The sequence below is a fragment of the Uloborus diversus genome, chromosome 9 (genome assembly GCF_026930045.1).
Source record: "Uloborus diversus isolate 005 chromosome 9, Udiv.v.3.1, whole genome shotgun sequence".
NCBI lineage: Eukaryota > Metazoa > Arthropoda > Arachnida > Araneae > Uloboridae > Uloborus > Uloborus diversus.
The window spans coordinates 7,178,262-7,202,457 of NC_072739.1; the positions used below are offsets into that span (position 1 = coordinate 7,178,262).

Below are 24,196 nucleotides of genomic sequence, written 5' to 3' on the forward strand. Positions count from 1 at the left end.
GAACATGAACCTAATCCTGAGTATAGTACTCACTCCATGATGAGGAGTAGGAAAAGTTGGAGGGATGGTCCGAGAGTTTTCCCCCCAGAAAATTTTCAAATTTGTAGTCTTAAGAATGCACTTTGGCTTCATATTTTTCAAAAACTTGAAATTTTACATTTCACTTTGGGGTTTCACCCTACATACGGGTGCCGCCTTATTGTCCCGTCCTCAATGGCGACGTCACTGGTGTTAAGTACATTACACTAGTCCAAAATGTTAAAAGTGCTTTTACTGAAGTCGCAGACGTATTTCAAATAAATATCCGGCTGGAAATTGAAAATTTCTGTGCATAAAACCATAGCAGTCAAATGGTTTTGAAAACCCAAAAGACATCCTCAAGCCTTATCCCTTCAGGACTTCATAAGAGGTCGCCTAAAATTGTGTTTTTGAAACTTTTATTTTGAAAGCAAGGGAGAGTATCTAAATACCATTTCTTCCCCTAACGTCAGCAACGATAGCCTACAATTGCATATTTACAATTTCAATGTCGAAAAACTACCAGGAGAGGGCCATCACCGTAAAATTGGAAAAACGGCCACTCCCCACTATCAGAGATCGTCTTGACTTTCGTCTTCAGAGCTTCAACTGTGAAAATATTTCTAAGAGCCCTGAACCTTTCTTTCTAACCAAAGAGCGTCTAAAACTTCGCGTTTATACCTAAACTTTCGAAAAAAGTTTGGGAAAGAAGTCTCGAAATTCCTTTTCGCTGCACCATCGAGAGTCATCTATACAAATTCAACTTTTTTTGGATCTTCAACTTCAAAAAACTGTTTGTTCCCAAACATGGCCAACAATTGTGTTTTTGAAACTTCGATTACGAAAAAATTCCGGAGACGGCACCCGAATCTCTCTTCTCTCAAACATCACCAAAAAACAATAATTTCGAAAATTTCCCCGGGCCCCAAAAATCAAAATTTTCGACGATCTTTGACTAAATGATGCTGGGGAGCGGTGGGAATCGGGAGAGACCTCCTGATTTTTTTATTATTATTATTATTATTATTTGAAAATGAGGCCCTACAAGCAATTTTTAACGGTCCTTTTTTTTATGCAGGGCGATTGAGATTCTATTGAGGAAACCATTCGAAACTGAAAACCAAAAAATTGTAGGACATCTTTTATGATGTCCGGACATAGATGGGGTTTAACTGTTCTTCCCCAGGTTTCGAAATTGAAAACTTAAATACGCAATTGGAAACCATTTCTGATGACATTACGAGAAGGAATAGGGTTCGGTAGCTCTCTTCCGTATTTGTTTCGAAATTGAAGTCGTAAAAACAAAATTTTGGACGATTTTAATAATGTTGAAGAAGGGCTTCTAGGGGGATCTCTCTGGAAATAATTTTAAAATTGAGGTTCTAAACACAAAATCTTATACGAGTTTCATAAGGTAGGAAGAGGACTGAAATCAGGGTCACTCTCCAGGAAAGTTTTTGAATTTAAGGTCCTAAACATAAAATTTTAGACTATCTGATACGATGTGAAGGTGGGGCGTTTTAGAGATTTTTCCCTTAAAAACAATTCGAAATGAAAACTCTAAATATGCATTTGTAGGACCTTTAATGCTGAGACACGGTTTGGGCAATTTCCTCCGGAAAACGTTTGAAACTTTAGACCATCTTCAAAATGTTGGGAGCGGGACGGGGGGAGGGGTGTTGAGGACGTTCCTGCACAAATGTTTAGAGTTGAGGTCTTGTGAACGAAATTTTTTGCTTTCTTCGATGGTGTGATAAGGGGAGAGTTAGTGTTTAGGAGAAGAAATTTTGAATATTTAAGACCTAAATGCGCGCAGTTGTCTTTGATGACGTTGTGGGAAGGAATGTGGTTCGCTGAGTCTCACTCGGAAACTTTTTGAAACTGATGTTTCATAAAAAAACAAGGTTAGATAATCTTTGAAGATGATAGTGGAATGGAATATCCTCTGAAGTTTTTTTATTAAAGTTATAAAAATAAAGTTTTAGGCTACCTTTTGTGACGTAAAAAGATGGGGATAAACTTAGAAAACTCCTCCCTCCCCCTATTTTGCCTTTTCCATAATCTTTTTTTTATTTTTAAAAATATTGTGTAAAACATCCTGACCCAATTTTCTTTTCCAAAAATATTTAACTGTTTTGGTTTTTCCATAATGGAATTTCAAAATTTTGTCTATTTGAAAAACACACTTTTAGCCCCCGAATAAAAAAACTTTTGACGTTTTGGACTGAGGTAATATTTAGCATTGACATCTTGTGTAATTTTTTTCTTTTTATTTCAGTTTAAATATCCAGGCTCTTGAATTTCTTGATGCATTTTTGTTTTCCATTCATTTTTTTTGCTTTAAAAATGAAGAAGTGCTGGTGTCTCTACATTACAATGTTCTGAATCATTCTCTCTATATATATTTTAATTTTTCTTCTATTTAAAACATATTTCGGGGCATCCCATGTTTTTTATCCACTTTGTTGTGATCTTCGTGGTGAAATTTGGAATAAAAATAGTATGTTGAAAGCAAAACCCGATAACTTACATCATTTTACATCTTTTTTTTTTTTTTTTTTTTTTTTTGCGCCCTCGAACTATTGCACCTTTTGGGAGTCAAGGTTGACGCCCTCTTGGAAGATCCAGTCCACCCCTGGGTAAAAGCAATATTTTAAAGAAATTATTGATCAAGTCAACGACATTGAAAATCGACTGCTTTGACCAGAAAAGGAACTCGACTCAATCCTTACGCTCTTTCCCTAGCCTCCAATTGCTTTTTTTTTCTGCTTGACGAGCTGGTTGCAATCTATTCTAGTTGAACATAGCTTCTTCGTATATATACTAGCACGCTAATTTTTTTTTTTTTTTTTCAACAAGCTGTTTATTTTATTATTATTTTTTTTTTTCACTGTGATGTGCGTCCTTTTCGGCTTGCGCCCCTAGGGTGGCCTATTGGGCAATCCGGGTCTGTACATAGCGTTCATTGTTGACCATTTTTCGTTTCTTCATTACCCTGAAATGACAGTCTTACCAGTAAAACTGTCAAGTTGCCGGATCGAGTTCAGCCTTTTGTCACAATAAACTTTCCCTGCGTGTTAAACATACTAGACGTTAAATCCCGGTTATCACAAATTTGCCATTTCAACTGCGCTTGCGCACAGACTTAGCTTTTTGGGCTTTCTGTTTTAAGATTTCGTGTTATTTGTTTATATTTAGGCGGAGCGAGAGTACTACCAAATTAATGAATGCGATTAGAATATTTTCACAGCGATTTCGTGATATATTATATGAAACTACGGATATGAATAACTGATAATCTTAAGAGAAAAATGACACTTCAATATTTATTAGTTTGGAAATATTTATTTAACATAAATGTAAAACACGTTGTGTACTTCAAAAATAATTTTCATTTTAGTACAGAAATCCGTCTTTTGCGGATATTTTACGTTAGGTGTAAACAACTTAGTATTATACATTTTTATTTTGGTTGAGGGTTCGGTTTTGTATTAGAAGTGATGCTGCAGTTCTAGTACGCTCTTCTGAGGTTAAAAATTTGGTCCTGAAAAGGGACAGACAAATCAGACACCGAATCCATTAATAATTAGGACGCAAAATTCAATCTTTACCGAGGCCTAAAAACTAAATCAGAGAAAACTTTGTGATTCTAATTTTTATCTGTTGCTATCTCATATTTATTTCCAAACTTGAAATGTTTGTAACTAATTTTAGCAAGATTTTTGAAATCAGTTAAGTCCGCGCGCAAGTGCAGTTGAAATGGCAAATTTGTGATAACCGGGATTTAACGTCGAGTGTTAAACATTACCAAAACATATTATCAAATTATCATGCCGTGGGCAGAGCCCGATCATCCTGACATTGAACATGGGGCACTTTTCTATTTCAGGACTCGCTTAGGGCCCGACTAAGATTTTTGAAGACATTGGGCTCGAAATTTATTTTGTGCCCTCCACCCCCCCCATTCCCGCTTTTTTTATATGTTGAACCAATAAAATATTTCAATACTTGCGTTTTTACACAACCATACTAAATTTGGTGGTACCACAATATAATACATACATTTAAAAAGTAGAAGAGATATAGTAGTATACGATAAATATATAAAATGGGGTTAAACTTTGCCCGTTGCAGTGAACCGTAAATACCAAAATTATCTATGATATAACTTTTAATAATAAATACAGACTAAATTTGGAGTACTTTTCTGATTTACAAAGAGATCACATTTTGAAATGGAATTTTTATCAGCAAATAGATTTTTTCCTTGTTTTGGCCATTTGCAAAACTATCCATTATATCATTGTATTCTAGAATCTGAGTGAAATCATTATTTATTTTTAATTAGCATGATAAATTAAGGGGATTATGGCCCCTTCCGAAATCTAAGAGGAGGGGCCTGTGCCCCGCATGCCCCTGCGGTAATCAGGCTCTGGCCGTGGGAGAGTTTCATTGTTGAAACACGCGCGTTACTCGATCATCAGCTATTATTTATATGAGGATTTAGGGCTTTAGACAAGTAAGATGTAATTACTTTAGCTCTGCAGAGAATAACAAATTGATTTCTCCAAAGAAGACATCCCTTTGAATGGAAAGTTTGTATTGACGTCGGAGAAATGGTTTCATGTTTGGTGAGTACTCGTTTGCCTTCGTCAGAAAAAAAAGGACGAGTGATAAAACATATCTTTAGGAAGGTAAATCGAGGTGTCAGATGCTGAGGGATGAGATCCAAGTAAGTCTTCAAGGAACAAGAAGTATTAGTTGGTTGAGCTCTTTGAAGTTCAGTTTGCGTCGGAGGTATTTTGCTGACAGTATCTGCGTTCTTGATTGAAGCACCAGGTTTATATACCAATTCATTTCCATGAATGTTTACAGGGTGGCGACAGAAACTGTCAAAAAAAGTTCCCTGACTTTTCCCTGATTAGGTTCACCAATTTTCCCTGATTTACGTTACCAATGATAATGGTTTCCTTGCTTTGCCTTACTTGAAAACATTGCATAATAAATAAAATGCAGTGTTTAAAATGTTTTAAGCTGTTAATTAAAAGTATTTTTTGAAACAATGCTAGTTTTATTAGTAAAAATAGTACATTAAATTATCTACTGGGAAATATTATAGGGAATCTAAAACAAATACTTTACTTCCAGTAACCATTTAAAATAAGAATTTAAAGAAATTATTGCAAACATTCTTAAAGAAATATCTAATCATGATAAAACTATAAAGTTTATATCATAGAAATAATTTTGAACTAAATTTTCCAGCAGTATAATTACTGCTGCAAGAATAATAACAACAACAAAGAAAAAACTTATTTATGTACACAAGGTAACTCAATTTCAAATGATTTCTTTGTTTGTCGGGGGAAAAAAATCTTATATTACTTTTGTACCAAACAACGTTGAAATGTAAAAAACAATCAGCTAGTTTCAAAATATATATGTATATGTAACTTCGTTTTAAAATAAAAAAATTTTTAAATCTGAAAAAAAAAAAAAAACTTCTTATAATACCTGAGGCGACAGCGAATAATACGATGGCAAAACACAAAGATCCAATTTTAGCAATTAAACTAAAAACGCAAAGAAGTAATAATTTTTAAGCTTTAATCTGTACTAATTTAAAAAACAAAGATTTTTTCTTGAAATTGTGATTACAGTATGCTAATTATTAATTTCAAGACAATGAGTTAAGGCAAGGGAGCTAAGCCTTTAATGACGGCTTCCTCTTTGTCTGTAGTGTTGTTTATTTTACGTAGCATGGAACTCGTGAAAGGTAAATTCGAGCTACGTAAAATAAACAACTTTAAAGACACAGAAATAATCATAGGAAGTTCATTCTGTGTTTAATAAGTTAAGATTCAATACTTTGACGTTGAGAAAAAAAGATTCACAAATATGCGGCAGTGTATAATCACACCTCATTAATTTTAATCTTTTCTCAACAGATAAGTGGCGGGAGACGCGTAGGAAATTAAGGTACTTAATTTTGCAAAGCAAAAAAAAAAGTTTTTGTTTTTCTTCATTTAACCAATTTTCCCTGAACTTTTTGTTATTTTTTCGAAATTCCCTGATATTTCCCTGAGCAATAAAGTTCCCTGACTTTTCCCTGATTTCCCTGATCTGTCGCCACTCTGGTTTAACAGTTCAGTCCCTCTGAACATTATCCAAGAAATTATGTTTGGGTGCTTTCATTTTGTATATGAAAAAAAAAATCTTAAAAGTGGTTTATGATCGGTTATCTTGAAATTTTAACTGTAGAAGTAGTTGTGAAATTTAACACCCGCAATTATAGCAAAAGCTTCTCTAGTTATTAGGGTATGATTGCATTCTGTTGTATCAAATCAGTGATGCCCAACCTATGGCAGACTTTGTAGTGGATCTAAAAAAAAATCAGGATACAAGAATAAGAAATTATCAGGGCAAAAATTAGGGCCCTTTAAATATTTTTTAAAGCATGTGTTTTAAAAGTTATCATTTACTATTTTTTTTATTCAGTTATTCAGTAGAAAATGGCACCTAGCCCATAGGTCCCATTTTTCTTTCTCATAACATGACTCATCTAGTTCAACTATATTGACTCCATCTAGCAACCGTTCTCGAATATGATCAACAGCAACAACTTTCTGTTTCATGTAGAGTCCTTATTCTTCTTGAGACATAGCAACCATGTTTCATAGGAAAAATAATAATGATGCTAAATTCACCTTTTAGTTAAGGATTTATATGTGCTTTAAAATTCTCTGTGGGAACTAATGTAAAGTTTTTTTTTGAGGTGCTTAAAAAATGCAAATGCATTTGAAAAGACTAAATCGAAAGAAAAGACTAAATCAAAAGAGTGTCTTATTTTTTCAAATTTTTTATACAATACATTTTTGCCAAATTTCAAGAAAATCTGAAATGGTAAAGGGGGTCCAAGTAAAGACCATTGGGAGCATATTTACACAACATCATGGGCGCAAATATGCAAAAATGTAAGGGGGGGGGACTCAGATATTTTCCCCATGGTTTAGCACGATATTTTCCCCATAGAAACAGATTTCAGTACAGATTAGAGTTATTAAAATTTGACATTTTTAATAACTTATTCATTAATGGCTGGAGATGAAATATTTTTTTCATTTTTGCAAAGAAAAAAGTACTAAAAACAAATAAATTTAATTTTCTAAGGGGGGCTTGAGCCCCCACTTACCCCCCTATATGGGTGCCTATGCCCAACATGTTGAATTGATGTGGAATAACCCTACATTAATTCTAGTATGTGTTAGTCTTTTTCTTTACTATTTTCATATTTTCTACTTATTTTTTTAAAAGTATGTTAAACATTTAAATAAAACTGATACTGTTACTTATCATTTTTAACCGACTTCAAAAAGGAGGCGGTTATCAGTTCATACCGTATGTATGTTTTTTTTCTACTCACAGCGTCTCACCCAGTGAACCGATTTTGATGATTTTTTTTAATGGATAGGGGATGGCTCAACTTAGGTCCCATTACTTTGTTTGACCATATTTGTTCTATAGAAAAAAAGTTATGGGCAAAAAACAGTAAATTTCATGTAATTTCCCTATTAAATGATTAAATATAAAAACCATTGTTATAAAGTTTTGGTGCCATACAACAGTAACATTAATAGTAATTGTAGTGATTGTAGAATTCTCGAATTCTCGATTGTAGAATTGTAGAATTCCTTTTTAGTGATTGTAGAATTCTCGCCTCCCACACGAGCCACCCGCGTTCAAATCCTGACTAGGACAAAGTGAATTTTACTAAAATTTCGTTTCTACTGTTTCCCGTATTTTCTCGAATCTTCTATTAATTTCTGTATCTTTCCAAGTCTGGAAAGTTCCAGCACTTTCTCAAGTTGTATATAAGGAGATGTAACGTTCATTCGTGGTTCTGAATAAAGATCTCGAGTTGAGACTAACGAGCATTCGCTTCATTTGGCTTTCACATTGTCTTCGCTATCTTCATCTACGCGACAATATGAAACTCATTGTTATATTAGTTTGGTGCCATATAACAGTAGCATTAATAGTAATTGTAATGATAATTTTGAATGAAGGCTTCTCTGAAGCAAGCATCAAGTTTCTTCAGTGTTATTGCTTTATAGTCGGGGTAAACCTAACCTCGAAGCGAGATAATGCTGTGATTAAGATCTGCTTAGGCGTTCACAATGCTACCAGGTTAAGTTTGCCTCAACTATAGTTTAGTGTTTTTATCGTTATCAACTATGCCAATAACAGATGATCTGGACTAAGTAAGGAGATACAGGGTTGCATCACAAGCAACTTGTATGCTGTGAAATGTACATTAGTTAGGGGAAACGTAATATTTAAATGGTTATAATTAAATTAACACACTAATGAATTCCACAGAGGAACAAGGGTAATTTTTTAGCGACAATTGCTTAAACGTTTTAAGGCATGTTTATAATTTTTTTTTAGTATGGAGCATTTTTATGAAAAAAATATTTACACTAAAAAGAAAGAAATAAATTTTGAAAAAAAAAATAGAACCGACTTCAAAAGTGCTCTAAAAAGTGAAAAATAATTTTATTCTTTAAACACCATCGATAATATTTTTCAACATAATTTTTGAAGTTGGCGCAAAAAAGATAGACAAAATCATTCACAACCATAACTCAGCTACAACTATAAATTTAAACAGGCCCAGTTTCTTCTCCACTTTTATATATTATGCATTGATAACAGCATATTTTAGTAACGATATAAATGTTTCGTTCCTAACTTTGGATGTTTTCTGAAAAAAAATATGAACGAAGCGTATGGTTACATCGGATTTTACTTTTTGTTTTTGTGCCAACTTCAAAAATTATGTTTAAAAATATTATCGATGGTGTTTAAAGAATAAAATTATTTTTCACTATTTAGAGCACTTTTGAAGTCGGTTCTATTTTTTATTCATGTAGTAATATAAAAACGGTCTTGTTATCTCTGTATAATCAAATTCCTACTTAAAGGAACAATATAGGCTAGAACCATTGGAAATTTTTTAAACGGAGTTGACTGTTTGTTATGCTGCATTTTTAGATGTATTCTGAAACCATATTACTAAAATGTGAAATAAAAATATATTATAATAGAAAAGTAATTTTTACTTAGTTACATATTCAAATATTTACTACTATAAAAAATGTTCTCCTTACATCATGTTACACAAAATCATCTGGTAAACTCTATGCTAAGTTTTTTCTTCACAGAACATGTTCTTGAAAGTGAATGAAATAATCCAATAAATTTTTGTAGTATAAAAATAAATTTAATAATTTTTTGTGTACAGAAAAGTAAATGTACATAATGATCTTGAATATGGTTTATATACAAAATTGCATAGATTTCTTTTTAGTCTCAATACATAATTTCTTGGGAAGTCCTCAAATATAATTTAAATTCGAACTTGAAATCTTCCAGCTTTTGTCACATATTTCACTCCTTTAAAAGGTTTATATTTCTGGAAAACAAATACATAAAAATATCATTATGACAGTTACATCATTTAGTTTTGGTTTTTGACACATTTCATTACATGCAGTCAAACTTGTAATGTTCTCGATTTCTCCAGTTCCTGAACTTGTAAACATTGCAATCTAATTTCAGACACCTGTGTGTGATTTGAAGCAAATCATTTTCATCCTGCACATTAACCCCTTCAGTCGGAATTATGAAATATTTGACCAAAAATGTTGATATTTGGTACACAGTGTACTATGGTAAAGGGTATCCTATAGACAAAATTTTGAGTTTGTAGGAGAAAAATTAAAAGAGTTATGGCACGTCCAATATTCCAAACTTATATTTTTGAAATCAATATTTCATATACAAAACGATAAAATACCAAACAAACTTCATTATAAAATGTTCTACAAACAATTATAAAACATAATATAAGCGTTTGAAACGATTAATTAAAGATTATATATTTTTTAAAAAATCAGGAAAAAAAACTTGTTTTTCTGATGAAAATTCATGGTTGGAAAAATGAGCCTCTTTCTATCTCTCAATCCTTATATGTCAGTGTTGTCAATTCCAAAACGAAAAATTATTTCACAGACTATAATAAGCAGAACGTAAAGAGTCAACCATAAAAAATCAACTAATTAAATCAATTATTAAATGATTAGCAGCTGTTTAAAGTGGTTGTCCAAAAGAAACTAAAAAGGCATGGAATTTCCATTTTTTATTTGAGGTACTTTTAGTTTATTACTACTATATTTTACTTATTATCTACTTATTATTTTATTTAAAATAATCAATAAACACCATTTGATCGACCATTATATTTAAGTTCTTGCCCAAGCATGTTTTGCAACTCTAAAATTAAAAAGCCTCACATATATATTTTTTAAACTCCCATTATTTCATACACAAACCAAAAATTTTCTGCAACTAAACACAAAATATGGATTTTTGCCTTGTTTTATGACACTTGATACACTTTCAAAAAAACACTTGGAAAGTTAAGTGAGTATCTCGGCGTACAGTTTATAAAACACTGTTCAGGGAAATGAAAAATTAAAATACACAGTACAGAACCTTTTATTCAGGATCCAGAAAATTGGAAAATTTTGGCTTGATTTTCTATTACTTTTTAAAAATACGCTTTCTCCGTATTGAACATATTTTTGAAGTAACTCAAAAAATATGAAAGTTTCTTTTATAAACACCATTTTTACAATTAAAATTCAGGAAGAAAAGATATCAATTCAATGCTAAAGCAATAATAAAAAAATATATGCAAACAAAACCAAACAAAAAGGCTGCATTCACAAAAATGCACTATCATATAGACTGTTATAAAAAATTGCCCATTCACGCTCAGAAACACAATTCTTACATTTCATTTTCTTCCTTTTTAAAATGTTTACTATCAATACTGCGGTTAAACCTTTTTATTTTTATTTTTTTAATTTTTTTTTTATTTTGAGAATCATGTAAACATTTTAAGTTCTTAGATTTTCAAATTGTTTTTTTCTTTAAATATTTTTAGCTTCTGCTTTAACTTTATTACATTTTTTAAAAAATCTTACGACTATGATTTTCTTAATTAATTGACATTTTGAATAGTGAAGACGGGACCAGCGCTTCCTTCCATGAAAAGAAATATAAATAAATGTATCAAAACATGCCATAAACATTATAAGTCCTTTTACAGACTTATTTCTTGTGCTATAATCATTATAACAATGTTTATAATCATTATGACATTAAGAGAAATTGTTAAGGGTTTAGTATTTACTTGGTTTAAAATGTTGAAAAAAGCATAAGTACTATTAAAAAGTAGCGACTGAATCAATATCTTATTCAGGCATCAGAACAGTAGATTTAAAATAGGAAACAATAGAGTATTTTGCTTACCTCACCATACATATCTAACCGGTTGACTTTCAAACCAGATACTGCAAGTTGATTTATAATGAATGAGATCTGTTAAAGAAAATGAATGCTCATTAAATGACAAGAAACATAAAAGAATTAGTAATCATTTTATAAAATATAGACTATCAAAATGATATTTTCTCAGTAGATTTAGTTTCAAAAAGAGTATTAAGTTTACTATGTATTTTATCTATTGTTCTCATAATTAGGTGGTGAAAATCTTAATTTAACAACTTTTAATTTGAACATACTGTATCTCTAAAAATGCTGTCATTGCGTTTATTATGACTTAATCAAAGATATTCCGTGTTTGCTAATGGTAACTGGGGAACATTAAGTATGTAGTGGTCAAAGTTCTCCAAGTTTCCATTCCAAAGAAACATATCGGGGTGCTGGATCAAGGGTTCCTTGGCTCCTGTTCCAGATTAAAAACAAAAGGAGCTGTTTTCAGAGCCTCATTCAAACCAGTTAAACGATATTTATTGGTAGGTATGGGAAACCCTGGAGTGTACTTTGGAAATTGGGCAGTAGGCCTGGCGTATCACTTAATGATTGCGATTCAAAACTATCAATGTTTTGAAAATATGATGAAAAATGAAAAGCGCCTAGTTTTTTAAACATTAAAAAATTGCAAATTTCAATTTAAATTTCATGCATTTCACAGTAAACTTTATAATGCACAGAGTGGAGATGGTTTGTGATAGGGGTGCGACATCGATGTCGATGTTTTGGAAACATCGATGTTTTTCTTTCGATGTTTTTGGACCATCGATGTTTTGGTTTCGATGTTTTTTCGATGTTGATGTTTTTGCATTTTAATAAAAATTATCATAAAATTTGCTCCAAATTTTCTCGCTAGGTAATTAAGTTTACTTATGGAGTTGCCAAAAAAAAAAATCATTTTTTTTTGCACCCATTTTATAAGATTAATTTTTCTGTGCAGAGGATGATTTTTGGGAAGATCACTACACGACAGTAAAAGATTAACTAGAGAGTGAGGAAAAGGTCAAAGCTATTGGAAGAACCTGACACTGGTAGTCTGGTGCCAGAACTTGCAGTCTATTTCAAGGCCCCAGTTCTTAAACTAAAGGGATATCCTATACGTTACTATGGTGAAAATTATACCTGGTAAGAGAGAGCTGATAAAAGTTGCTCTAAAGTATTTGATAGTGATGGCAACTTCTGTTCCATCCGAGCGAGATGTTTCTCTGAGTGCTGAGATAGTCTGCGAAAGGAGAAATGCGTTTCTGGGGGACAAAGTAAACAAACTTCTTTTTCTCCAAACTGTCAACACCAATATTCAGGATTACTTATCGACTTCCCCCAACAAGTCGTCCCTCTATTACTTACAATTTGTGTTTAATTATTAACTAACAGTACAACACATATTTCTTGCTCTTAAAAATAATTGTTAGAATTAATTTTGCATTTTTAAAATAATTAGCACAACTTTTTCTCATCATCAAACTGACGGAAAGTACTATGATACATTTTTCTTACTAGTTAGATTCTTTTTTGATGTAATTTTACTTTTAGTTTCATTAAGTTTGAAAATATTTCCTTATTACTATAACGAGTTGTATTAATTGATGCTTGTCTTATTATCAATTTTTGCCGTACTATAATACCAAGATGTTGCGAAATTATTTTTATGAAATTATATTCATGATTTGAGGTTCAGTATTTTCAATATATTCGTCGGATAAGTATTCTTTTGTAGTGCTTAAATTAATGTAGTATATTCAAAAATGTATGTTATACATTGATAAAAAGATCGATGTTTTGAAACATCGATGTTTTTTGGTCGATATATCAATACCATTGATGTTTTAATTTCTGACATCGATGTTTTGCCATCGATGTCGCACCTCTAGTTTGTGATAAAAGGATTTTAAAAAAATCAAAAGTTTGAATTGTAAAATTTTAAAATCATTCACATTAAAGTAGTTTTGAAACATAGAACTCACATTAATGGTAGGATTACACTCAGGAACTGAAGATCCACTTTGAAGGGCAATCTGAAAGGAAAGAGTTTTTAATTTTGTTTTGAAACAAAGTAACTTTGAAGAGCCTAGCTACCTTCAATATTAAAGAAAAATTTTTACATATCGGTTAAAATTTAATGCTGTAAAGTCCACACTGCCGGTGAAATTAGCATACACATGATTTGAAGCTGCAGAGCCATTTCACGAAAAAGTCAACCCTTTGTCCTGCACGTAACAGTTCATATATTTCATTAAAAAGTAATAATTTTAAAAGGTAATGACAAAATATTTTGCTTAAAAAATCACACATAAGTCTGTAATTTGTGAAGCAGAAAAAAATTGTTCATTAATATTGTAAAGTATTATTTTTAAAAAAACATCTTTTTGCAAGTCATTTAGTTTGGCACAGATAAAAAGGGCACACTGACAATAAATTTATCTTTTAAGTTTAACACCAAACATCCAAATTCATGAATGGTATCATTAAGATTCTATGTATGATGTCTGGATGCGTATAACTTCTCCGCCAAATCATCTTTAAAAACATTGCTTCCACTTTCCACTTATATGCTTTGCCTCACTTATATGCTAAGCCTCACTCAAATGCTAAGAGCACTTATATGCTTGGTAACTTTCTGCTAAGTGACTTTAACTTAGGGCCAGTTAAATTTCTTGAAAAAAAAGTTCTCTCCACTTCTTTGGTATTGTGAACTGAATGTGGCTGACTGCCATACTAATCTAAAGATAGGCAGCAAAATACACAGTCCAGTCACATTAATGTGACCACCACGTACTTTCCACGTCAGAGTTAAATAACCAATCACAGAAGGCAAGTGGCAGCACAGTGCAGTTGAGCGTATATAAAGGGTGTCTGAGGGCTTCGGAAAACATTTCAATCGTTGGCGCAATGCAGAAACGAAGCGATTTATCCGACGTCCAACAGGGCATGATCATTGGCTTTCGGGCCAAGGGTGGAAACATTTCCGAAACGGCCGAGTTTGTGAACTGTTCGCGTGCCGCCGTGGTAAAAGTGTACCGTGCATGGCAAAATGGGACTGTCCAAAATCAGCGACGTGGCAAATGTGGTGCACCACGGGCCATAGATGACAGAGGCGAAAGACGGTTGCGTTCGGGCAGATAGACGGGCTACCGTTGAGCAACTGACCACCAAAATGAACCAAGGGTGCTACCAAAAGTGTCTCCCAAACTACTATTCAGTGAACATTGCTGCGTCTGGGCCTCCAAAGCAGATGCCTGGTTCGTGCACCTATGCTGACTGCTGTTCATTGACGATGAAGGCTAGAATTTGCACGCCAGTACAGCAGCTGGACGTCCACTGAGTGGCAGCGTTTTCAGATGAATCGCGTTTTACGCTCCATCGGACAGATGGACGTTGGAGTGAAACCTCTGAAAGGAACCACCCTGCAACCATTGACGGAACGGTCCAAGCTGGAGGCGGGAGCATTATGGTCTGGGGAATGTTTTCCCGGCATTCTCTGGGTTCACTGATCGTTGTGGAAGGCACGATGGACCAATACAAGTACGCATCTGTCCTTGCGGACCATGTCCACTGATAGCCAAAAATGTCTATTTGAGAAATATTCTCAACAATTCATTTTGAAAGCTAAGTGAAAACTAAGTGTAAATGTTTTTACTCACTTGTATTTCTTTAATAATGAAAAGGCAGTTAATCTTGTCCCTTAAAGGACGCTTGTTTCAATTCGCGTACGGGAGAATCAACCTGTAAACATCAGAACGACTTCGAACGAGGTGTTTTGTCAGGAAGAAGGATGTGACGTCAGAGCACGAGCGGAGATGATGTAATCTCCCGATAGCTCCGTGGCAAATCGAATGTTCTGGAAGCATCCAGACTGAGCTCTTACGAAGGCATATCCGGCGTGACGTGCATTGAGTGCGCCGTATTATATAAGCAGGGGGAAATGAGAAGGAGATCACTTCTTCTGCTCGCGTTTCTCATTTTCGACTGACGATAGTCGTATTTTTGAGAGGATCGTTCGCTGTTGTGGCGACCTCCTGCACTTAGGGGATGGCTTTTAGAGTTTCGCCATGAGAGTTAGGGACTTAAAATTTTTGAAACATTTTTAGGATAATTCAAGTTAGGGTGTCAAATGTTTCTTTTTGGAGGATGTTCTTTTGGAACATGAAGGATGTTTTTGAGTGTTGAAATTCCTCATACTTGTTTATACGTTTTACTCATGTTAAAGTTTGTTTTACAGTTGTTAATTATTGGATAATCTTTACTAATAATAAAGCAGAAAGTCTCTCTGTCCGGAGGATGTCTGGATGTCTGTAGGATGTCTGTAGGATGTCTGTGACGCGCATAGCGCCTAAACCGTTCGGCCGATTTTCAAGAAATTTGGCACAAAGTTAGTATGTAGCATGGGGGTGTGCACCTCGAAGCGATTTTTCGAAAATTCGATGTGGTTCTTTTTTATTCCAATTTTAAGAAAAAACTATTGGCGAGATACGAAATTATCATAACGTGGAACTGTAACGTTGGTACAAGCCAATTGGCGAGAAAATTCACCATACATTATATTTACTAATAATAAAGCAGAAAGTCTCTCTGTCCGGAGGATGTCTGGATGTCTGTAGGATGTCTGTAGGATGTCTGTGACGCGCATAGCGCCTAAACCGTTCGGCCGATTTTCATCAAATTTGGCAAAAAGTTAGTATGTAGCATGGGGGTGTGCACCTCGAAGCGATTTTTCGAAAATTCGATGTGGTTCTTTTTTTATTCCAATTTTAAGAACAAAACTATTGGCGAGATACGAAATTATCATAACGTGGAACTGTAATGTCGGTACAAGCCAATTGGCGAGAAAATTCACCATACATTATTTGTAAATATACAAGCGAACCAAAAGACCTTTAATTTTTCTATTACCGGCGAAGCCGTGCGGGTGCCACTAGTTATAAATAAAATGATTTAGCCATACAACTTGAATTCTGACATTTCATTCACTTGATAGCTACAGAAATGTGAAACAGAAGGCATCTGCTAAACTTGGTGTTTACCTTCCTTGCGGGAGTCAGACAAAATTTGTTAGGTCCCTACATGCGCATTGTTTTTCCTCAGGATGATGGCATCTTCCAGCAGGACAATGCGAGGTGCCATACAGCTGCCAGTGTACGTGCGTGGTTCGAAGAGCACCAGGATGAGTTTACCGTCCTCCCCTGGCCAGCAAACTCACCTGACTTAAACCCAATCGAGCATCTGTGAAACCATCTAGCGCAGCTGGCCACGGCATTAGAGTCTGATAGACATAGTATGTCAATCTAAGTGAAGGTCTATTATCATTTTTTATCATGTTAGATAACATTTTACATATTTGCAGTTTTCATATCATTGTTCCTTAACGAACGCTAGAATCCGTGACGTAACTAGTCTCGGAATAGAGAACGGCACGTGTAGTGGGCGTTGCCCATGACGTGACTAATTTAACGTCGATTCTTCTTGAACATGTGACGTCACGTACACACGCTTCGGGCTTGGCCACTGAAGATCACGATCGGGTAGCATTGAAGTGAAGATATGCTAATGAGATTCTGAATATAAGCAAAGCTGTTATCAGTTGATCTCTCTCTCACTTCTTGCACAGCCTAGACGCGTTGTCTCATGTCAGGCAAGCCAACTTGCTGTCTGTTCAGCAAGCTTAGGCTGTTAGCCTTTTTTTTTTGTTTAATTGAAGTAGTATGACGTTTGTCCATTGAAGACTTCGTTCCTCATGAACGATAGTCGGGTCGATTGATAATATTTATTAGTCTAGGTCAACGGGGTATTTGCAATAATGATATACTTATCCTTATTTACTTTTTGTCAAAGCCATATACTTTGTTTTTTATCTTTTTAATAAATTAATTGATGTTTAATGAGCTATTCGTCTTCAATTATACTGATTCACGAACTCCAATTTCACTCTGCTAAATATATTACGTTGTTTGGGAAAGAGTTAGTTTCAATCATACCTTCCCATCCAACAGAGTCGGCATGGCTCAACATCCCAGAGAACACCTTCAGGGACCTAAGTGACTCTCTTCCTGCACGTCTCGCAGCAGCCCACTCTGCGAAAGGTGGTTATTCTGGCTTTTGACAGATGGTCACATTAATGTGACTGGACTGTGTATTTCAATCTTCCTTGTAATTGCCAATTGTTCCATATTGTATATTTATATTTTAAATAATTTTTAAAATTAATTATATGCAACTCGGCTACCTGCTATTTAAACTACAACATGAAGTTTGCATGCACTAAAAGGTTAAGTTTTTCTTTTTTTCAATTTCATCAAGTAGCACAGAAAATTTATCAGATATGTGATGATTCACTTCGTATTTAATGGCATATTGTGTTCTTAAACTAAAACCATTAAATTGACGGGCAACTTACATATATTTTATACAAATTCATTAAGAACTCAAAAAAAAAAGTATCTTTATACGGGGTTTCATTGTTGTATAGGACGTTATTGCAGTGAGGTTTTATATTTATTATATGCAAATTTGACTGCAAGTTTGCAGCTGAGCAGCTAAATATATTGTTTTTGTTTTAGTCTCTTTTAAGTAAAGTAGTTTCTTCAACTTAGTGATATCTGTTACAGTCAGATAGTCACTTATAAGACAATGCAAAAATCAAAGGTGCCCATCGGGGGGGGGGGGGGGGGTGTCATGGTGTATACTGCACCATTGACATTTTTAGGAGTTTCAGCGGGCCTGCACCATTGTTCTTGGGGGGGGGGGGGGCGGGGGGCACCGTGCAAAAGTGACCTAGTTAAAATCTGGACCATGTATTCAATAAAGGAAAAAACCATGTCCTTCAACTCTTACATATGTTATTTTTCGAGTTTAAGCAAGCTAGAAATTTTACTGTTAGAAGAGGTAGAATACAATTAGATAAATTCCTTTGTTTTGTTTAACTAAAAACTTGTGGCACTATTTAAATAAAAAACAAACAAAATAAGAATAAGTGTACAAAATACAAGATAGAAGTTCAAAAAAAAAAAAAAAAATCCTTTTAGTTTTGTAGGACTCTCTTAGTCTTGGTTTAATTCATTAACACTACTCTTCCTAGATTTAAGTCCTTAACTATTATAAAATTCCCAACTTATAAGCTTAACCTTTACACTCCATAGCTTGAGTTAAGGCAGAATTTCAAGCAAATACCAACCAGCTTGGTCTTTTATCCAGAGACTGCAGCTTCACCTTCGTTGAAGATCAACCGTCTGGAATAGCCAATACAGAACTGAAGGTGGTATCTGTAGGATGTCTGCAGAGTCCTCAGTATGGCATTAAATTTAAATTCAGCTACCAGTGTGAAGGTAATCTCAGCATCTTTGAGAAGTTTCTGCTATGGTTATTTCAGACTGATAATCCCCAACATGAGTGAAACTGAGCCCACAAGATGCCATAACAAGCTGTTTGGTATTTGCTTCCAGTTCCCATTTATCTTATACTTCTGGATGAGCAAAAACACACACACACACACACACTCTAACAACTCTAACAATGTTTGGTGCTTTCGAGGCCCCAGGGCAATGATGGACCCAATCCCCCCCCCCCCTTTTATAGAGAAATTCATATAGGGAGGCTGGAGTATTAGTTTTAGAGAGGGACAGAAGTACCATTAGGGATCAATAATCAAATAAGTAGTAATGAAATATCCAGGACTTCCCAAAAGCCCCATTCACATAAAGCTTTTCTACTTCAGAAAAAAAACCAGCTTTAAATCCCATTCTGTTTATTTCTCGGGTGAATGTGGGTCTTTCTCCATCCTGCTTAATTCCGGGGTAAATGCAGGGTTTTCACCCCAGAATGCACCACATGAAATGAGTTTGTTTACTTGCTGTGTATAGCCTCTTTCTTGGGTGAACTACTTTCACATGTGAACGGTGAATTTTCCAGTCATTGTTTTTTTTTTTCAGAGCCACAGTGGGGAAATGCGAGGTACAAAAATCTCACGTGAATTTGGCTAAAGAGACCATACATGCAGGGTGATTTCATAACTAAGTTTGATTGTCTTTTGAAAAATGTCAATTACAGTGGAACCTTGATTAATTGAGCTTCGATCAAAACAAGACGATAATTTTAGGGAAAAAGGTAACCTTTTAAAAAAACAAATTTAAAAAAACAAATAAATTTTTAAAAAAATTGATTGAAACAACAAATTTTCAATTTGAAAGGAAAAATATTTTCTGCAAATTTGGGCTTTCTTAAATGCATCTTAGTCAACTTGGCATTGCAAAAATATTCAATTGTCATTTTAAAACAACATGTAATTTTCCTATTTCAGTTTTTTAGCTGCAAAACATTACTTTCTATACTTTCATTTCCTTCTTTTCAAAGTATTGTAATTTTAATTAATGCATTTTAAAAATTAAGATTCTGACAAGTTTTTTACAAACTTTCTATTAACTGGAATTTCTGACATCTGAATCACTAGTGGTCCCTAATCGAGTTTCTACTGTATTACCATAAAATTTAGTTCATTTCTTTTGTCAAAGGAACTATTCTGTTTCCAAGGAACAAAACAAAGAAAATTATAACCTTGCTGTTTAGTTATCTCAGAGAACAAAATGATGCAACTCAACTGCACCTATCTTTCTGTTTTACATGTAAAAAACCTACGTAAATACTTACAGATCCTCTAATGTTTGGCATCCTCCCAGGCTCAATGCGTCCAATTTCCCACACCATAATTTTGCTCACTGGATCAAAAGTGTATTTTCCTTGGCTGGGTGTTAAAGTCATGTTGAGTACAGATTTTGGCATTGGAATTTCAACTGTAACATTTTCCACCTTAAAAAGATAATTAAACATTTTTCGCATAAGTACTAGGATACAGCTAATGAATATTTTACTAGTAAAAAATCAAAACTACAAGACTAAGCTTAGGATATCAAGGCATTTCTAAATTTGCATTTTGAAACAAATAGTAAATTATACAAAATGTTTTATCAGTTAAAACAATCTACAAAAAAAAAAAATCATAAATTGTAAATTGAACAATAAGACTTGTGATATCTAGAGACAGCTAGACTTGTGATATCTAGAGACAGGGGGGATGCAGACTACCATTTTAGAGAGGGGGGGGGTCATACTGGTGATTGACCCCCCCCCCCCCCTCAAATGAACCTACGTTTTGTGCATGAAAAATTTCTAAAACTGCTTAGATGTCAGTAAAATACACCAAATTGACCAGACATAAGGCACCTAATAGATCATAAATGTCACTATTTCATTTCATAAGCAATGAAAAGAAGTAGCATTTCAAACATTTCCTTTTAAAAATTATTAATGAATTGAAAATATTGCTGAAATCATTTGCCTTTTGTTCATAAAGTGATTGAAGACAATGGGAACGGATAATATGATCACTTTTCACTTTTAACTCCAGGGTCCCCCGTACCAACCACTTTTTGTGGTTTAACCAGTTGGACCCTGAAGACAGCCCTGATTTTTTTAATCCAGACCAGAAACCAAGCAATCCCTGATCCGGCACCCTCAGAGGTATTATTTCACTTGGAGGACTTTGTGGCCACGAGCATATTTAACGTCCAACAGTCACCATTAATGAAGACGGTGGATCTTCGATCGGACCCTCCGGTCACAAGTTCAATGCCTTACTGACCAGGCCACCATGGCCCTGATAATATGGTCAACAGTTCATGGGGGGGGGGGCATGACCCTGATGACCCCCTCCCGCAATAGAAAAATAAGTGGAACTGATATTATATGGAACATTCTGAGTTTTGGAAAAAAATTAGAGTATTTTAAAAGAAACTATAAATGAATGATATGTGAAACAATTAAGTAAAGAGGAAAGTTTTATCTTACTGTTTTTCCCATGGTTTGCTTTGGACCTACAGTGATGTCCATTCTTCCACCTCCAGCTTCTTTGAACGAAACATGGTGTCTCACATACAAGGGGATAGCTACCATACTGAAAAAATAGACTATTAGCAACCTTGCATTAAGAAACCACAAAAATATAATAATAAAAAAAATAGACAACATTAAAAATTTTGATGAAAATAAAGCGTTTTATAACAATTTTATTACAATCATGAAATTTTATTTTTGATTTTTTTTTCTTCAATTATCTTTACATTATATAGAAAACAATCACCTTAATAGAAAAATCGTACAGTGAAACCTGTGTAAGTTGACCACTTGCGGTGCAGTACTTAGGTGGTCAACTTAGACAGGTGGTCAACTTATAGAGGGTAGTAACGAAAACTGTTTTTTTTTTTGTTATTTCTTGCCCTATGCATTCATTTTTTAACTAATTGGAATACTTTAAACTAACTTTCATTGTTTAAAATTACTTTAAAACAAAAAGTAAAAATGTTTTTAAATATTTTCAGAGATTATTTACCAGAATGACGCGTAAATTATCAAATAAATTTAAAATTTCTGTAAATCGACCGACGAAAAAATGTCTCATTGCTTATGAAAAACTACTTACTTGACATTAACAATTCCTAAAAATTCATAACAAGTCAAAAGTGACTTAAATTCTTCATTTGATTTTTCTTGTACATTTGTAACAATGGTAATCTACTTTTCAACGAAATAACTCCTTAATGAAGTTTGGCGCATTTTCTGGGACTTAACATAAGCCCAATGTTTTTCGATAAAAACATAAATATTCATTGTTTTTTTTTTTTTTTTTTTTTTTTTTTTTTTTTTTTTTTTTTTTTTTTAAAATGCCTAATTGCTTATTTGATGCATAACTGATTAAACTTTTAGTACAATCTAATGCTTTTGCCAAGTGGTCAACTTAGGAAGGGTTTTTTACAATACTCCAAACCAAAGCTGGTGTATATTAGTGGTCAAGATAGACAGGTGGTCAACATAGAGAGGTGGTCAAGTTACAGAGGTTTTCTTTCATTATATAAGATAGGACTAATTCCGTTCCTGACAAAAGCGGTCAACTTATACAGGTGGTCAACTTACAAAGGTGGTCAACTTTACAGGTTTTACTGTACCAAATTCATTAAAATACTACAATCTAATAAATCACAAAACCATTTGAATAGCAAAACCATTCAATAGCAAAAACATTTGAAATTTTGATGGAAAGAAAGATATGAGTATTATTATTATTCATTTTGTTATTGTGATCATATAAAATTTCATATTTTTTTTTTCAGCACATGGGAAACAATCACCTTAATAAAAAAAAATAATCACTATGCCTGACCTGTTTAATAAATCACAGAAAAATGGGAAAAAACCAGGGCTGTGGAGTCGGAGTCGGAGTCGGAGTCGAAGAGTCGGAGTCGGACTAATTTTGGGGTAAAGGAGTCGGAGTCGGAGTCGTTAGAAAACATGTCGACTCCGACTCCGACTCCGGGCTTCTTTTTGTCTTTCATTTTTACTGACTCTCATTGCATTTTTTAAAAACTGACTACTAGCAATTGGTTCGATTACATGTATAAAAAGTTACTAATGAAAAAAAATAACTGCTACAATGGCAATCAGCTAGCTTGAGTGCTTATCGAACTTTCTGTAGCCGTCCCCTAGTTTGCTTGCTTTTTAACTTAACTAATATATAGCAACTGTCAGCAAACAGTTTTATCGCCTAACATTTTCAAGTAATCAATTTCAAATAAAAATAAAAATATAGTGTTTTGTTCGATCTCAGTTATAAAATAGTAAAAGGGACGTAACAATTTAGTAAGTCGGGGCCCGTACCTCAGGTGGAAACTTTTGAGAGTGATCGACAGATTCAAATAAGTTCTTGCGCGAAAACACGAATACAAAAGATCCGATGAAATAATCTAATGTTTTTTTTCTTTATTAAGACTATTTCTATAAGTTTGGTTCTCACTAAAAAATTTGGAGCAAAATAAGTATAAATGATTTCTTGATTACAATACTAAATAATTGCAGTTAATCTTAAAATCTTCACATTAAGGTTAATTCTAAAGCAGCCAATAAAATTGAAATTAAAAATTTAGCGAAGAAGAAATATAGGTATAGTAAAAACTATTCGTATAAATCTGTATACCGCCGCATTTTGTGTAAAATTTGCTCCTGACGTATATGTGCCCTATTTTCGTTGAAATTTTATTGATGAAATAGAATTTAAAATATAATCGGGAGAATTTTCAAAATTAAAGTATTTATACCTTTTATAAACTCTGAAATTAACTTTAGGTGTCACTACCACATGGGTGTCACCCGGGGCAAACCACACCCTCTCAAGAACTTGGACTTAAAGGAAAAAAGCTTTTTTTTTTTTTTTCTCAAATTAAAGCTTTCAAAAATTGAAAACACACGATTTGATCAATATCTATTTGTTAAATATTAAAGGGGCCAAGGTAATCCTTTTCAATTTTGTTAAAGGAATTTTTAAGTCATTTCGTTTTTAAACTCGTAACTGTTGGAAAATTTGATTTTTAAATTGAATTTCTAACGTTGTATGCATCTTGGGTTTACAAAAAAAAATGCGAAATTTTCATAAAAAGGAATTAATATTTTAATCTCTGTTTAAAGGTTTCCCCCCTTCTCCTGAAGGGAGAGAGGGAATTGAAAAATACAATTAAAAAAATCCGGAGTCGGAGTCGGAGTTGGAGTCGGAGTCGGGCGTTTCAAAATCCAGGAGTCGGAGTCGGGGTCGGAGTCGGCCATTTTCCTTCCGACTCCGCAGCCCTGGAAAAAACACCTCAGGTCTAATTTTTTTTTTTTCAAATTTTTGACCCAATAGAAAACGTGCATATTTTTTAATTGCTGAAAACTAATATATATTCGATTCTAAATTCGAAAATGT

General features: G+C 33.7%; 1 protein-coding gene across 1 annotated transcript in view; it reads right to left on the reverse strand.

The window, feature by feature from the left end:
- Nucleotides 1–9,279: 9,279 nt before the first annotated feature.
- Nucleotides 9,280–24,196, reverse strand: part of LOC129229957 (AP-3 complex subunit mu-1-like) — a 36,060-nt gene continuing 21,143 nt past the window's right edge. Inside the window, exons 8-12 of the mRNA XM_054864339.1 lie at nt 21,256–21,361; nt 20,059–20,217; nt 13,386–13,436; nt 11,398–11,466; nt 9,280–9,493 (exon numbers count right to left, since the gene is read on the reverse strand). Of these exons, the coding sequence (XP_054720314.1) occupies nt 9,428–9,493; nt 11,398–11,466; nt 13,386–13,436; nt 20,059–20,217; nt 21,256–21,361 (451 nt within the window). The 3' untranslated portion in view covers nt 9,280–9,427. The remainder of the gene's footprint in view (nt 9,494–11,397; nt 11,467–13,385; nt 13,437–20,058; nt 20,218–21,255; nt 21,362–24,196) is intronic.